This window comes from Lactuca sativa, chromosome 1 (assembly GCF_002870075.4).
Source record: "Lactuca sativa cultivar Salinas chromosome 1, Lsat_Salinas_v11, whole genome shotgun sequence".
NCBI lineage: Eukaryota > Viridiplantae > Streptophyta > Magnoliopsida > Asterales > Asteraceae > Lactuca > Lactuca sativa.
In genome coordinates, this window is record NC_056623.2 from 17,652,848 (window position 1) to 17,668,706 (window position 15,859).

At 39.1% G+C, this 15,859-nt stretch overlaps 2 protein-coding genes and 1 pseudogene across 2 annotated transcripts; 1 reads left to right on the top strand and 2 right to left on the bottom strand.

Moving 5' to 3' along the window:
- Positions 1 to 206: 206 nt before the first annotated feature.
- On the bottom strand, positions 207 to 1,593 carry LOC122194856 (uncharacterized mitochondrial protein AtMg00810-like; annotated as a pseudogene).
- A 9,965-nt stretch (positions 1,594 to 11,558) lies between these two features.
- LOC111910504 (cytochrome P450 78A5) lies at positions 11,559 to 13,416 on the top strand. Its single transcript, XM_023906344.2, has 2 exons — positions 11,559 to 12,529; positions 12,645 to 13,416. The coding sequence occupies exons 1-2, from the start codon at positions 11,570 to 11,572 to the stop codon at positions 13,248 to 13,250; spliced, it is 1,566 nt and encodes a 521-aa protein (XP_023762112.1). The 5' UTR covers positions 11,559 to 11,569; the 3' UTR covers positions 13,251 to 13,416.
- A 123-nt stretch (positions 13,417 to 13,539) lies between these two features.
- On the bottom strand, positions 13,540 to 15,583 carry LOC111910506 (COBRA-like protein 4). The gene is made up of 6 exons (XM_023906345.3): positions 15,420 to 15,583; positions 15,253 to 15,332; positions 14,690 to 15,149; positions 14,432 to 14,579; positions 14,046 to 14,323; positions 13,540 to 13,960 (listed from the first exon to the last, which is right to left on the bottom strand). Exons 1-6 carry the CDS (start codon positions 15,526 to 15,528, stop codon positions 13,674 to 13,676), a joined length of 1,362 nt encoding a protein of 453 aa, XP_023762113.1. The 5' UTR covers positions 15,529 to 15,583; the 3' UTR covers positions 13,540 to 13,673.
- Between the last annotated feature and the right edge of the window lie 276 nt (positions 15,584 to 15,859).

Below are 15,859 nucleotides of genomic sequence, written 5' to 3' on the forward strand. Positions count from 1 at the left end.
CGTACCAGGAACCAGGTGCTATTATATATATATATATATATATATATATATATATATATATATATATATATATATATATATATATATATATATAACAGATACAAGAGATAAATCCAATAGTTTATGACCTTTATCTATACAACAAACTAATAAATAATTACTAATTAATGTTATCTAGATTTCTCTTGCTTCTTAGGATCGTCCCCCTATTTACATTCCCCCTCAATCTCAACCGGAACAAGGTTTAGATTGTATTTAAAACGATCCAAGATATGACGTGTAACTGGCTTGGTGAATCCATCAACAACCTGATCATTAGAAGATATAAAGCGAGCATCAAGAGCACCCATGGCCACCTTTTCTCTAACAAAATGAAAATCAACTTCTATATGCTTCGTTCGTGCGTGAAATACCGGATTTGCTGTTAAATAGGTTGCTCCTACATTATCACACCATAAAACAGGTGGTCGTGGTTGACATACTTTCAGTTCTTTAAGCAAGGATTACACCGATGTGACTTCAGCAGTACCATTTGCCAAAGCTTTATACTCCGCCTCTGTACTTGAACGAGACACTGTTGGCTGTTTACGTGAGCTCCATGAAATAAGATTTGGACCCAAAAATATTGCAAATCCACTAGTAGACGTGCGATAATTTAAACATCCTGCCCAGTCAGCATCTGTAAATACACTTAATAGTGTAGAGTTGGATTTTCGAATGTGAAGTCCAGTATTAATAGTGCCCTTTATATATCTAAGTATTCATTTTGCAGCTTCCCAATGCATGTCGGTGGGTTTTGAGAGATATGGGCACACCTTATTTACTGCAAAAGAGATATCAGGTCGTGTCAAAGTAAGATATTGCAAAACTCCAACCATGCTTCTATATTTGAAAGCATCATCATCATTCAACAATATTCCATAGTCCTTCTTAAGCTTATTCGTAATAGACATGGGAGTTGAGACACTCTTACAATTCTCCATGTGAGCTCGATGAAGCAGATCAGAGGCATACTTCTGTTGTAGTAAAGTGACCCCCCCTGAATTGTGAGTGACCTCAATCCCTAGAAAATAATGGAGACGTCCAAGATCCTTGATTGGGAACGAAGAAGATAAAGTGTGTACTAATTTGTCAACAAGAGCCTAAGAAGACCTTGTAATAACAATGTCATCTACATAGACCAAGATGTAGATAATATGTGTCCCGTGATGAAAAAGAAAAAGAGAGGTGTCAGCTTTGGATGAACGAAACCAAGTTATTGTAACTTATCACTGAGTCGGGAAAACCAAGCACGAGGTGATTGTTTCAGGCCATAAATCGCTTTTTGAAGTTTGCACACATTGTGAGGTTTAGCAGAGTCTTCAAAACCTAGAGGTTGCTTCATGTAAACATCTTTATTCAAGATACCATGCAGAAACACATTTCTAACATCAATTTGTCGAAGATGCCAATTTCTTGAAACTGCAAGGGTAAGAATTAATCGAACTGTGGCTGGCTTAACCACTGGACTAAATGTATCTTGATAATTTATACCATATTCTTGTGTGAAACCACGAGCAACCAGCCGTACCTTATGTTTGTCAATAGAGCCATCTTGATGTTGTTTAAGCTTAAAAACCCACTTTCAACCAACGATATTTACCCCAGTGGGTCGTGGAACCAAGACCCAAGTTTTATTTTTTCTGAAGTGCATCAAATTCAGCTTCCATGGCAAGACACCATTTTGGATCAGAAAGAGCCAAATGATGAGAGGTAGGCTCAGCAAAAAACACACGACGATTCGAATTATACAAGATTGTGCCATCAGTGAATTGTCGAGGGAAGGATTTTCCTGCTTGTGCACATGTAGTGACCCCCAGCGGAGGTGAAGACGAGCTAGCAGGAGATGGTGAGCTTGCAGAAGTTCCGCTGTCGGTGTTGGTAACAACAGTGGAGCCATCACTGGTAACAGTAATTCCAACGGTTGTATCTTCGGTAACAGCAGAAGCAGGTTCTGCAGTTTGAACAGTTGGAGTCGATGACAAGTTTTCCGGTTGTTGAGATGATGAATTTTCCTGTTGTTGAGTCATTGGAAAAGATATGTTGGTTCTTGGAATATTCATTATAGGGACAACAGGCGCTGCAGCTGCATCAAAATGATTAGCTAATAGAAACGATAAGTCATATTTCCGTAGATGGTCATTCACTAGAATTGGTTCAGTTTGAGGGAAAGATGCACCCTTTGACGTTGGTGAGGGTATTGTAGAAGTGAAAGATGTAGCAAATGGAAAACGAGATTCATCAAAGATTACATCACGTGAAATATAAATTTGACTGATTTGCTTGTCTAAACACTTGTACCCTTTGTGCATTGAGTTGTACTCTAAGAAAACACATTGTAACACCCCATTTATTTAATAAATGAGTAAATAAATTGATGATTGTATAATAGCCCTAAAATCAATAATTATATAGCAAAGTGTGGGTTTCGAGGAGTAAATTGGCATAATATAGAAGTCGAGGGTTAAAAGTGTAAGTTCCAAATTAGTTTTGTAAGTATTTATGGAGGTAGGGACCAAATGGTAATTTATGGGACTTCTTTTGAAAAGATTTTGGAGGTCAAGGGGCTAATTGGTAAATTCCGGAGTTTATTTGTAAATAAATTCAGAGAATGGGTTTAAAAAGGTAAAATAAGGGCTTAGATCGAAAGGAATAAGAGAAGGAGGGGCTGGAATTGTATATTATGGGAAGTTTGGATGTAACCGGGTATATAACCGGTCACTCTTCGGGATCCCTAACCCTAGGAGCCTTAGAAGCCGCAAACCCCCATTATATCCCCTCCGCCGATCGCCACCTTCCCTTCTAGACTTCCGGCGCAACACCACCATCATCGTGAGATTGGAAACCACCAACAACCATCCCATCTGCTGGCAAGGGAGTTTACCGCCACTGTTTCATTGCTATCCGACCACCATAACCACCACTATCACGAGTGCTGCTGCTGCTGCTGCGGTTCCGACGTCAACTCCAGCTGTTTTTGTCCACTGTTGCCACCATCTCGCGTCGCCGCCGCTGTCAGATCTTGCTGCTTTATTGTTGTCATTGTGATTTCTACATTCCGACAACGAGACCACCGCCTGTGTAGTCCCCTCGATGCTCCGGCCACTGTGTGCCACCACAATCTCCTTTCTACATTTCTCTTCCGATGGGTGCAACACTGCTGCCGTCCAAAAGACCGCTACATCTCGCCGAAACCCTCCATCAGCTACCTGTCACCGTGAAATGGTGACTGATTTCCTGGCCTCGTGAAGCTCTGTTCGTGTTAGGGTGTTGTGGGCATGGGTTGTGATGGTCAGGACCGCAGGAGAGTCTTTGGCCGAAGATATGAAGAAAGCCCTACTGCCACCACTGTGAGGTGGTGGCTGTCGCCCCAAAACGCTTGCTGTCGCCGCTGTGGGCCACCGGGAGGGTGGTTGGGGTACATCTCGAAGATTAGAAGCAAGTATGGATGGGTTTGTCCCTGTTTTCTTTAGTTGGAGTGTGTGTTTTGTCTAGCCGGAGTTCATGGCAAGAGCCACCACCACCACCAGCGTGAGGTGGTGGCTGCCGTGAAGCGCCACCGCCGACCACCATGGTGTGGCTATGTGTGTGTATATATTAGTTAGTGTGTGTGTGTGTTTATTTTTAGATTAAGCATTGTAATTGTAATTAGCTTTGATTAATAATAAAAATAATAATAACCACCATCGTAAGTTGGTGGCCGCCGCCGTGGACCGCCACTACCCGAGTTGGTAATGGGTAGTGCCCCACAAGCAAACCCTAATTGACCTAGCCAAAACTCTAATGGGCTTAAAGATTAATTTTGGGCCTATTGGGCCATGTTTGGGTGGAAAACCCTAATTGTGAGTATTTGGGCCTTGGACTTGTTTGGACTCACTTTTGGGCTATTGAGATTGGATTTTGTATTAAGCCCAATTTCTCCATATCATTGACCTAGTAGAGTAAAGGACTTAATGGATTAAGTCCTTAATGGGTTAAGTAAGAAACATTTAACCCTAATTGTCATTTTATGTGAAACCCTAGTTTCACTTGGGCCTTGAGTTGGGCTTTAGGGTAAGGCCCATATGAAGTATTGGGCCCAATTTGGAAAATTGGGCCATAGTTTGGGCCTAGATGGTTGTATGATATTGGGCCCATAGAATGAGACATGTTGGACTGGACTGAACAATTGGGCCTTAAAGGAAGTCCATGTAGACGTTTGGGCCCAATTTGGAAAGTTGGGCCATATGTTGGGCTTTGATCCCTAGTTGACTTTGGGCCTTTGGATTATGTAACGCCTGCAGATCCGGGCTAGTCAATTTAGAGGCCATAAGGGTCGAAAACGACTTTTCGAAAAAATATTATTTAGAATAAATAATCTTAACCAAGTTGTAGAATATGTCACAAGGTTTCCGTACATATAAAGAACGCCGAAATCCGAGTTATAACGAAGAAGTTATGACCCGTCGAAGTTTCGCGACGGAACCGGCACGACACCGGGAGCGTAAATAGTGAATTTACGATAGAGCGAGATTTAGCCTTAGCGACCTAAACGAAAGTCTTAGAATATGTTAAACCGAGAAAATCCATAAAAAGAACGCCCAAATCTGACTTCGTATAAAGAAGTTATGATTTTTCTAAGATTCGGCTTAGCAGTGCACGACCCGAAACTTAAATTTTAGTTCGAGCGGTTTTTCACTTACGCAACCTAAATGAGAGTTGAACTGTTGAAGATCTCATTAATAGGAACTCAACGGTAAAAAGATAGACGAAAACGGAGTCCGTATGAAGGAGTTACGAATTCTTCGCGGTCATTTAACAGTCTAAACGCCTCCTACTGTTAAATTTGAGATCGGTCGAGAATTAGCCGACGGAGTCTAAAAGAAAGTTGTAGATCTTGTTTTTACCTATGCGTGGATAAAAAGAACGTCGAAAACGGAGCTCGTATGCGAAAGTTACGGGGTTTAGAAGTCGGAAGGGTGCTGCTGCAAAAGGGGTGACGTGGCTGAATATGGGCCAAGGCTTTCTCCCCAAGGAAAGCCATCAGATGATGACACATGGCACTGACTCGGCGAGTCCGTCATGAATTCACACTATAAATAGAGGTGCAGGGTTCCATTCATTCTCACACCTTTCCAATCCATTCTTTCTCTCTCTAAACTCTCTCTCTAGCCCCCTAACCCCCCCTAAAAGCCTAGGTAAACCCCCTAGCACCCGAAGGAAGCCCCGAGAAAAGAGCCTTTCGGCTTGGGAACGCTGCTCCAACGAAGCCCGATTTTCGAGAAAACCCGCTGTAAGTGAGCTATGCCTACCCTATCTTTAGTATAGCTTATGTTTTAATATAGGAACGTTATTAGGAACTTATAATGAGTATTTGGGCTATTATTATGAGTTATATTGAGTGTTATTTAATGCTTATATAATAATAATAATAATAATAATAATAATAATAATAATAATAATAATAATAATAATAATAATAATAATAATAGCTAGACTATTAATTTGTCACGGTTATCGTTAGACTAAACCCTAGTGGTATTGGTATTAGGTTTTATCGAAGGAAAATTGTTTTGAGAGTATCGAAGCGCTGTCCGAGTACTGCGTCACCACCTTTCAGGTGAGTGTATGGTCCCCTTCAACTTACACATAGATATGAAGTATTTACTACGTGCTATGTGTGCATATTGTCTGTTTACTTGCTGTCTATGCTCGATGAAAGATTTTATACATGTTTTAAATGATTTAAACTATATATGTATTTTATATCTACGAAAATGTTAGGGTAAAACATGGATAGATATAATAGATGAAATGTGAGTTGGACGATGAGTTGAGAGGTGATATAGACCATGAGGTATGGGTGAGAGGTGTACGATGTGAGAAGCCTTTTTCCCAAATGATGTCCCCGTCATTCAGCAGAGTATGGATGACAACCACGGACTATTCTAGACAGTCCAGTGGAACACTAGCAGGCTCGCAACCTGTAAGTGTTGTGAACGATGTGTTCACTCGGTGTACTCTAAACCTTGGCGATCATGCAGACTTGATGCCTAAACCCTGGCGATCATGTAGACTTGATGCCTAAACCCTGGTGATCATGCAGACTTGGTGCCAAAACCCTGATGACTATGCAGACTTAGTACCTGATGTACAAATTCTGGCGACTATGCAGACTTAGTGCCTAAACCCCGGTGACGATGGACTTCGTGCCGATTCCTTAGGATGATCCTTAGGAATGTATGAACGAGGATTGGTTGATTCTTAGGGTAGATCCTTAAGAGTAAATAAGATAATGGGGATGGGTAATTGGGTTGATTGTTTGATTGTTTGAACATAATAATTATATTATTGTGGGTTGAAAACCCTATGTACTCACCAGGTTTCCCAACCTGACCCACTCAGTTTATTTATATCACAGGTGTTGATATGAAGTCACATTACACTGAGAGATTCAAAAAGATGTAGATCACTAGTGTAAATAAATGTAAGTTCTGTTTATGCTTATGTTTCTGTATTAATGATGACATCCCAAACGTTTTAAAATGCATAAAATACGTTTCTTCGAAATGTTTTAATAACGTATTTATCATGTTTTTCTGGGAACAAATTCCACAACATTTTTATTAAAAGAAGTACTTTGATTTTTATAAAGCATAAACAAAATCGGTCTTTTCTGGCTGTGAAAATGGGGATGTCACAGATTAGGCCTTGGGCTTGGGTAAGCCAAGCTAGGGGTAATGTAGTAATTATCGAAAGTATGTAATTATAGTTATGTAGTGGAACCCAATTATTAATTGGGTGTTATTTTGATATTGACAGATCGGGAGTCTGTCATCCAGCAGCTATGGTTTTGTCAACAGGACTTCAGGAGTGTAAGGTGAGTTTCCTTCTAGTAGGAACGGGTCTACGACCATAATGCCGGCCCGTTTAGATAGCAGTAGTTCCGGACTGCGGTCCGATGCCAGGGTGGTCCCGAGAAGTAGTTCAGTATGCTTGATGTCTTTGCGATTCATGCATGTCTATGTGTTATGTGTTACGGACTGCGGTCTGATGCAATCTGTAGTATATGTGTTATTGTTACATGTTATGATTATGTTATGCTATGTTCAGTCAGTTCCAGACTTCGGTCCGATGCAGTGGGCAAGACCCTAGTTAGTTCCGGACTTTGGTCCGATGCAGAGGGCAAGGTCCTAGTTAGTTCCGGACATCGGTCCGATGCAGAGGGCGAGGCCCTAGTCAGTTCCGGACTTCGGTCCGATGTAGTGGGCAAGGCCCTAGTCAGTTCCGGACTTCGGTCCGATGCAGTGGGCAAGGCCCAATATGTGCTTTATATGTTATTGTATGGTATGTGGTAGTTTGGGGGAGCTCACTAAGCTTTGTGCTTACAGTTTTTAGTTTTGGTTTCAGGTACTCAGTTTTCAAAAGAGGAGCTCGGGAAGATTGCAGTGCACACACCATTTGATCAGCCTATGATGTTTATACTTTGATATACATGACAGTTGTTATATTATTATGAAATACTTTATTATGATTTTTCTATGACATATGATGTCTATGGTTTTATTACTGATTTTAAACGAAATTTTCAGACTGTATTTTTGGGATGTTTCACACATAGAGTGGATCTAAAAGCAAGTTTATGAATGTTGTATTTTTGGAGACTTGGCAAACATGCACATCCAAAAATTCGTAAAAATGTGTAATCAGGCCTTATTTTGAGAAGACGTGTGATGGGAGTAGAATTATTTAGGGTACGACTTGGCGTATGATTTATTAACTAACAAGCTGTTAAGAAAGCTTCATCTCAAAACGCAAAGGAAGGGAAGAATGAGCTAGAAGAGCCAAACCGGTTTCCAACAATATGGCAATGCTTTCTTTCCGCCATTCCATTCTGTTGCGATGTATGCGGGCATGACACACGATGAGAAATACGAGATTGTTGAAAATATTTTTGAAGTTTATGATACACACCACCCCAACATCTATCGAGACCTACCTAGCATTTAAAAGTATGCTGGAACCCGGTATTTAAGATAATGGTACAAATTTTGGCATTTAAAAGTCGTTCAACATGTTTTTGGAAATTATAAAAAACTTGTTCAACATCAGATTTATGTTTGATGAGATATATCCAAGTATGACGACTATAATCATCAAGAAACCTAACATAATATCGAAAACCTCCACTAGACACTTGAGTTGGTCCCCAAACATCAGTGTGAACAAGATCAAGTGGTGAAGAAGTAACATGAACATAATTACTATAAAAGAGTTGACGACTCCTTGCACGTTGAAATACATCACAAATTGAAGACACATTATTAAAAGAAACATCTAATTTATTTGCCTTTAAAATTGACTTGACTACTGCTGAAGTAGGATGACCAAGACGTTGATGCCACTGAGACGACGAAACTTTGGTACTGGATGCAACATAACGAGAAGTATGACTGATTGACACCGGAAAGAGACCTCTTTTGCTTTTACCGACTAGAAGAGTTTTCTTCGTGAGTATGTCCTTAACAAAGAAAGCATTAAGGTCAATTTCAATGAATACATTGTTATCAGAAACAAGTCTAGCAGCATAAATAAGGTGCTTATTAATTTGAGGAACATGCAAGACATTTTTAAGAACAAGCGATCGACCTAAACTAGGAATTTTAGAATGACCAACATGAGAAATATGCAAACCTGAACCATTAGCAACTTGAACATGATCTTTTCCATGGTATCTTTCTGGTATGGACAGACGATCAAGATCACTTGTGAGATGATCTGTTGCTCCGGTGTCAATGTACCAACTTGGGTCATTATTATAACTTCCAAAAGTGGCACTGTTTCCACTACGATTATCTTCAGCTTGATAAGCATGGTTGAATCGATTTCTACAATTCAATGTCGTATGACCCGGAATGGCACACGCTTGACAACGTGGACCCCCACCATTGTATCTACCATGGCCACGCCCCCGACCACGGTTACTACCACGGTAATTGCTTCGTTTATAATTGTTGTTGGAAGCATGGTACCCGTTACCGTTGTTATTCTTGCGAAAGCTGCTCAAGTCTTGCTTAGTGACGTTGTTGGCAATGGACGTAAAATCTGTTGACACATTCATTGCCGTGGTTTGAGCTTCATGGGCGATTAAATAAGAATAGAACTCCGGTAATTTCACCTCCTGATGATTACTAAGGACAGTGATGGTTGTGAAGAGGTCTTCATGGCCCAGACCTAAGCCGACTAAGATGTAGCTAATAACTTCTTCATCGGTCATAGGGTGACCGATATTTGCCATGGTATCAGCAAGACCCGTCATCTTCTGGTAATATTCGGACACACTCATGTCACCTTCTTCATATTTGAGAGCTGCGTGCGGATCTGAATGGAGTTCCCCCTGTGTTGAGCCGAGAACATTATGTGCAGAGATGTCCATAACTGTTTTGATGTGTCTGTGCAGCGGGTTAGTTGAGATAAGACATCTTCAGTCATTGATGATAATAAACCACCAAGTACAACTTGATCCTGTGTAACCCACTCTTCATACTCAGGATTATTTTCCTGTTTTGCTGCATCACTGGTACCAACTGTGATCTTAGCTGCTGGTACAGTTCCATCAAGAAACCCAAAAAGTTGAACACCCCGTAGGATAGGGATGACTTGTGCTTTCCAAAGCAGGAAATTGGTGCGAGTTAACTTACAGGTTATGGCAGTAGCAATCTTAGAAGAGTTGATGAAGGGAGGAGCCATTGATGAAGGCGATAAAAAATAAACTTTATCAGGGGCTGATGGTAACAGGGGAGAAGGAGGAAGCGAAACCCTAGAGATCTTGGCTCTGATGGCAAGTAAAACAATAATAAGATTAATTTGCCTTAGAATTCACGCAGGGATATATTCCATATATATATAACAGATACAAGAGATAAATCCAATAGTTTAGGACCTTTATCTATACAACAAACTAATAGATAATTACAAATTAATGTTATCCAGATTTCTCTTGCTTCTTAGGATCGTCCCCCTGTTTATATATATATATATATATATATATATATATATATATATATATATATATATATATATATATATATATATATATATATAAAAGAAATTGTTAATGTGAAAAAAAAAAGTAATTTGGTGTTTTTTTATGAAGCAAGGACCTGTAGTGTAATATTCAGAAACCACATAATGCAACCTATCAATTTTTAAACTTAAAACAAAAACTACGAATTTAACCAAAACATGGACAATTTTTGTAATTTAGTCTTGTTTCTATTATTCATTATTTTTTTATACAGTATAAAACCGACATTAAACCACAATTATTATTATACTGAAAGTATTAAATCTAATAAAAATAAGTTTTTTCTATGGTTCGTTTTATATGTATGATTTTTGTATGTTTAGAAAGAAAATTGTGCAATAAAAATATAAAATCACAGTAGAGAGAGATAAGACGAGACAAGGAAAAGTGGAACGGAGAATACACCAAAAAAATGAAAAAAACAAGAAAGACTAGTTGTTCTTCCCGGAGGCAAGGTCAAGTTTACATGATCTAGGTGCTAAGATAAAGAATTTGAATGTTAGAAGTGAATATGTTGGAAATTACGAGGTTGGAAGAAAACACATCATGAAATTGCATAAAACAATAAAAAATGTTTGCATTGTCCTAAATACTTGGAAAGGAAGCAACCAATCAATCCCAATGATATATAATTAGGCACACATAGCAACAAAGGCAACCAATGTGGCTGATGTCATTTAAACTATCTCACATCTTTGTATCAAATCTGATGTACCTTTGTCAATAAAATTGCCGACAGCCAAACTCTCTCTTTGAATCAAATTTGATGTTTGTTTTTTAATAAAATTGCCGTTCATATGTTTTTTTTCAAATTAAATGCAAGTATTTGATAAATATATTTAAAAAAATAAAAAAACAAATTTCTTTTCAAAATAAGGATTTTCTAACATGCTATAAGCGCAAATATAATAAACATTAATTGAAATATTAATTTTAAGGAATATTATCGTAATTAAATATGATGAATATTAATTATAAATAATATTCTTTATAATCAATGTATTTTACATTTAATTATGATAATATTACATATATTTAATGTTTATCATATTTGATTATGTTAGTATTTTTTTATAATTAATACTTCGATTAATGTTTCTTATATGAGTGCTTAGGGTTAATATTAGAAAATCCCTTCAAAATAATGTTCAACGTAGATTTTTTTATAAGAAAATATGTAGTTGCTATAAATAAAACATATATACATACGGAAAGTCTACAAAATCAGAAGCAAAATATTGAGAATCTAAATCAATACATGGTTACAAATCGAATGAATTTATATCCGTGTGTAACGCGCGTGCTTTCAAAATATGCAAAGATACGCATAATTTATTACCATTACATTTTCTTGTAATTAAGAAGTAGCACCAAAGCTGTATTTCCTCTAGTGTTCGTTCCTATATAATAGATGTAAGGACCTCTGCTTCATCACTCCACCAAGTCTCTTTGTCTCCTCTCAAAATGTCTACTTCAGCAGCTATTTACAGTACTATACCTTCAGCTTCATCTGTGCTCAGCTTAGAGCTCTTCCTTTGTACTATTGTTTTTGTCTCCATCTTTGCGTTCGTCCTTGCTCCAGGTGGCCTAGCATGGTCTCTCTCAAAACCCCGATCCAAAACAGTCATTCCTGGACCGACTGGGTTCCCCATTTTAGGCCTTGTGTTTGCCTTTACATCATCTCTAACACATAGAACCCTTGCCGAGCTCTCAAAGGCCTTTAATGCCAGACCTCTAATGGCTTTTTCTGTCGGCTTCACACGTTTCATCATATCAAGCCACCCTGAAACTGCCAAAGAAATACTTTCAAGTTCTGCTTTTGCCGACAGGCCAGTGAAGGAGTCTGCTTATGAGCTTTTGTTCCACCGTGCCATGGGTTTTGCTCCATATGGTGATTACTGGAGGAACCTCAGGAGAATCTCTGCCACCCATTTGTTTAGCCCCAAAAGGGTATCTGGGTTCGGGGTATTCAGAGAGAAGATAGGATTGAAAATGGTGGATCAAGTTTCATCTTCCATGCAACACGAAGGAATCGTTGAGGTTAAAAAGATCCTTCATTTTGCTTCCTTGAACAACGTCATGATGTCCGTATTCGGAAAATCCTATGACGACTTCCATGTTGGTGATGGATATGTTCTGGAGAAGCTAGTCAGCGAAGGATATGAGCTTCTCGGAATCTTCAACTGGAGTGACCATTTCCCAGTTGTAAGCTGGTTTGACTTCCAAGGGGTGAGGAAGAGGTGCAGAGATTTGGTGTCCGAGGTTAATGTTTTTGTTGACAAGATAATTGTAGAACACAGAGAGAAACGATCGGAGAATACAAGAGAAGAAGCTGAAGTTTCTGATGGCGACTTTGTTGATGTTTTGCTTGATTTGGAATCTGAAAACAAGTTCAATGATGCTGACATGATAGCCGTTCTTTGGGTAAATATCTCAATTTTTAGTTGCCTTGTTTATATATATGTTGCTCCACACATGGGAGCAATTAGATTAATGTTTCCTTAGCTCATCATTTGAAGCATTCTTTATTTCTTAACAGGAAATGATTTTTAGGGGAACAGACACAGTGGCCATCCTTCTGGAGTGGATTCTTGCAAGGATGGTGTTGCACCAGGACATTCAATCCAAGGCGCAATCTGAGATAGATAATGTTGTTGGGCATGGTCGAGCAGTTGCAGATTCCGATCTGCCTAATCTTCCTTATCTCCAAGCAATTGTGAAGGAAACCTTGCGTGTTCACCCTCCTGGCCCTCTTCTTTCATGGGCTCGTCTTGCAATCCATGACACTCAGGTTGGAGCACACATGGTTCCAGCGGGGACGACAGCCATGGTGAACATGTGGGCCATAACCCATGATGAACGGGTCTGGTCTGAACCTGAAATGTTTAAACCCGAGAGGTTCATGGAGGAGGATGTTGCGATAATGGGTTCTGATCTAAGGTTGGCTCCTTTTGGTGGTGGCAGAAGGGTTTGCCCAGGGAAAGTAATGGGTTTGGCTACTGTTGAGCTTTGGTTGGCTCAGTTGCTGCAGAACTTCAAATGGGTTGCACCGACTTCTGGTTCTGTTGATTTGTCCGAGTGTTTGAAACTGTCTTTGGAGATGAAGAAGCCTTTGGTGTGCAAGGTCGAGGCTAGGGTTTTTTGATACTGAAAAAGCATTTTATAGCTTCATTTCTTTTTTCTAATAACTGGGTTTTTTGTTTTGATATTTTTCGGCATATGATGTATGCCTTGATCATGTATCTATCTATCAAGATTGTTCACTTTTTCATGATCTATTCAATAAAACGTGGAAGTTTACTTTTGTGAAAGCACAGAGTATACATTAACCTACTATGTAATCCCAAATTCTCAATTGAGCATCAATAATCAGCATCAGATCAATGCATATACAAATTAGGAAAATGAAATTTAAAAACATCATTAGAGAGAACTGCAAACAAATTTAGTGGGCAAGAACTATCATACGTTCCAATATAGATGCACACAAATATCTATTCGCACAAAATAGTTGACATCAAAATCATGCATGAACTTGTGATAACAAAACCTTAATTGACACGATCTATCAACAAATGAAAAGCTGTAAGAACCAAAACAAAGAAGCTGCCATGGCTGAAATTATGATTGATTTAGTGCTAGCATAGTTTGGCAGGGAAGGGTATGCCTCAGGAGGTGGAAGCATGCATTCTTCCCCATTAAAGTAGACTTTACGAGGGAAAGCCCATCCCTGCTTGAATGTAAAGGTGTTCTTGTCCTTCTGCATAAGAACTTCTGATTGCACATTTCCAAAGGGCCCAGCTTCCATTAACAAATCATTATAGAACTTCATTCCATAAAACATCCCAGTGTCATCTGCACAACAGAAAAAAGGTTCAGTCTTTCAGCAAACTTCAGTTCATATTAATTAAAGACGTTTGCAAAGAATACATTGACTCACTTATGGATCGATAGGGAACAAGAGGCTTATAATCGAAGCTAAAAACTTGGGTAACATTGTTGAGATTTGGGTGTTGTGCCACAAGAGTCCACTGTGTATAGTTGAGTCTGTAATTGAAGTTGGTGACAGCCATCTTTACACGCCAATAGTCTTTGTAGTTTTGTTTCACATGCCAATGCACCCGTATGGGGCACATATGACGAGTGCATTGTAGCAGTGGCTCATTATCTTTTCTGGGAGTGTTTATACCCACTGTGCTCAGCCTCTTTGAATCACTCCTATACATTTCAAAACAATTTGCAATCGTTATCGATCAATCATTAGCATTTGTTTCAGTAGCAATGTTTGTACATATATGATGCATTTCATATATAAGAAACTCTTACTTGATACACCTGTCTTTATTATGGCAACCACAGGAACAAGCTGGGCAAGGAGTGATGGTTTGATTGTAGAATGAAGAAAAGGACACGCAACAGCGTGGATGCCTGGATACCAAAAACTGCGAGTACGTGCATGTCACATTCCATGTCACTGCATCGATCCGGATAATCAAGCATTAATTTTAGGCGTAAAGAATTAATTATTTAAAAGTGGGTTAATTATACAACTTTTAATTAACAGGAAAACATAGATATATTTACTTAATGCTTGAGTCTTTCGCCTACGATCAGGAGTAAGATAGACTGTGGAGGGGACAATTGTTGCTGGGCCACAAGTGTAGCCAGGACCAGGAGCGAGCAAAGTGAAGTTCTTGGGCAGTTTTACAGTTTTATTGGAAGTGCCAGCGAGGCCGACACTGACTTGAAAAGCGGAAACAGCAGCAGAGGGATCTTGGCCCCATGATGACACCACTCCGCCTTTACAGCAATTGGATATCTGTTGATTGTAAGGAACTCCAGGGAGCAAATCCACAACCACGGGGTTTCTCTTGCAACAATGTGGCATGTTTCCTCCTTTGAACTTTGAACAATCTCCTTGTTCAGTGGTTTGGGCTCCCACCATTGACCAAATCACTTCTTTCTTAGCCCAATTCCATCCCAGGGTCCAACCAGGACTCATGATATGCCTATACATTTGAAAGTTGTTCATTGTCACTGTTGCCTGCATGCAACATGCAACATATACATATAGTTTATATTTTATTACACTCGTTGTCGAATCTCATTTTTAATCTTGATGACAATTAAGAAAACGATAAGCTCACCACATAACCATCTGGGGTCCAAGAGATCACATCCCATTTGATTGTTATATTTCCAAAAGGATCCAGAGGATCAAATGCCACTGAAATTACATTACGAAGTTGTTATAAGTACTAAATATATACCAGCTTACACTATTGCAGCAAACATATTAATCACTTTACCATACTTGATCTCTGAGAAAAAACCAAAAGAAGAACAGGCCATATGCTCAGATTTAGAACAGAAAAGGGGTAACATTGGTTCTGCCACAACTGATATGCAGACTTGAAAACCATTTCCCTGACACTTAAACCTGCTTCTTGGATACTTCTATAATTAACGCAGCATGCAACAGAAGAATCTCCTTTGGTGAATTAAAAGGGCGAAGAATAAGGTAAAGAATATGAAAGATAGCTTACCTAATGGTGGTTGCATGTCTCTTGAGATTTTCAAGATTCACCCTTAGCTTTTTTAATTAACCAGATGAGTTTGTAGTTTGCTCAGAAATCAAGCAAGAGTTGTGATGGTTAAGTTACACTGGCAGTGTTTTAGAGTGATGGCAATTGGCAAGTCATTATCTCCATTTCATATATGTAGTATAATGATCTGACTTTTTACCCATAAAAC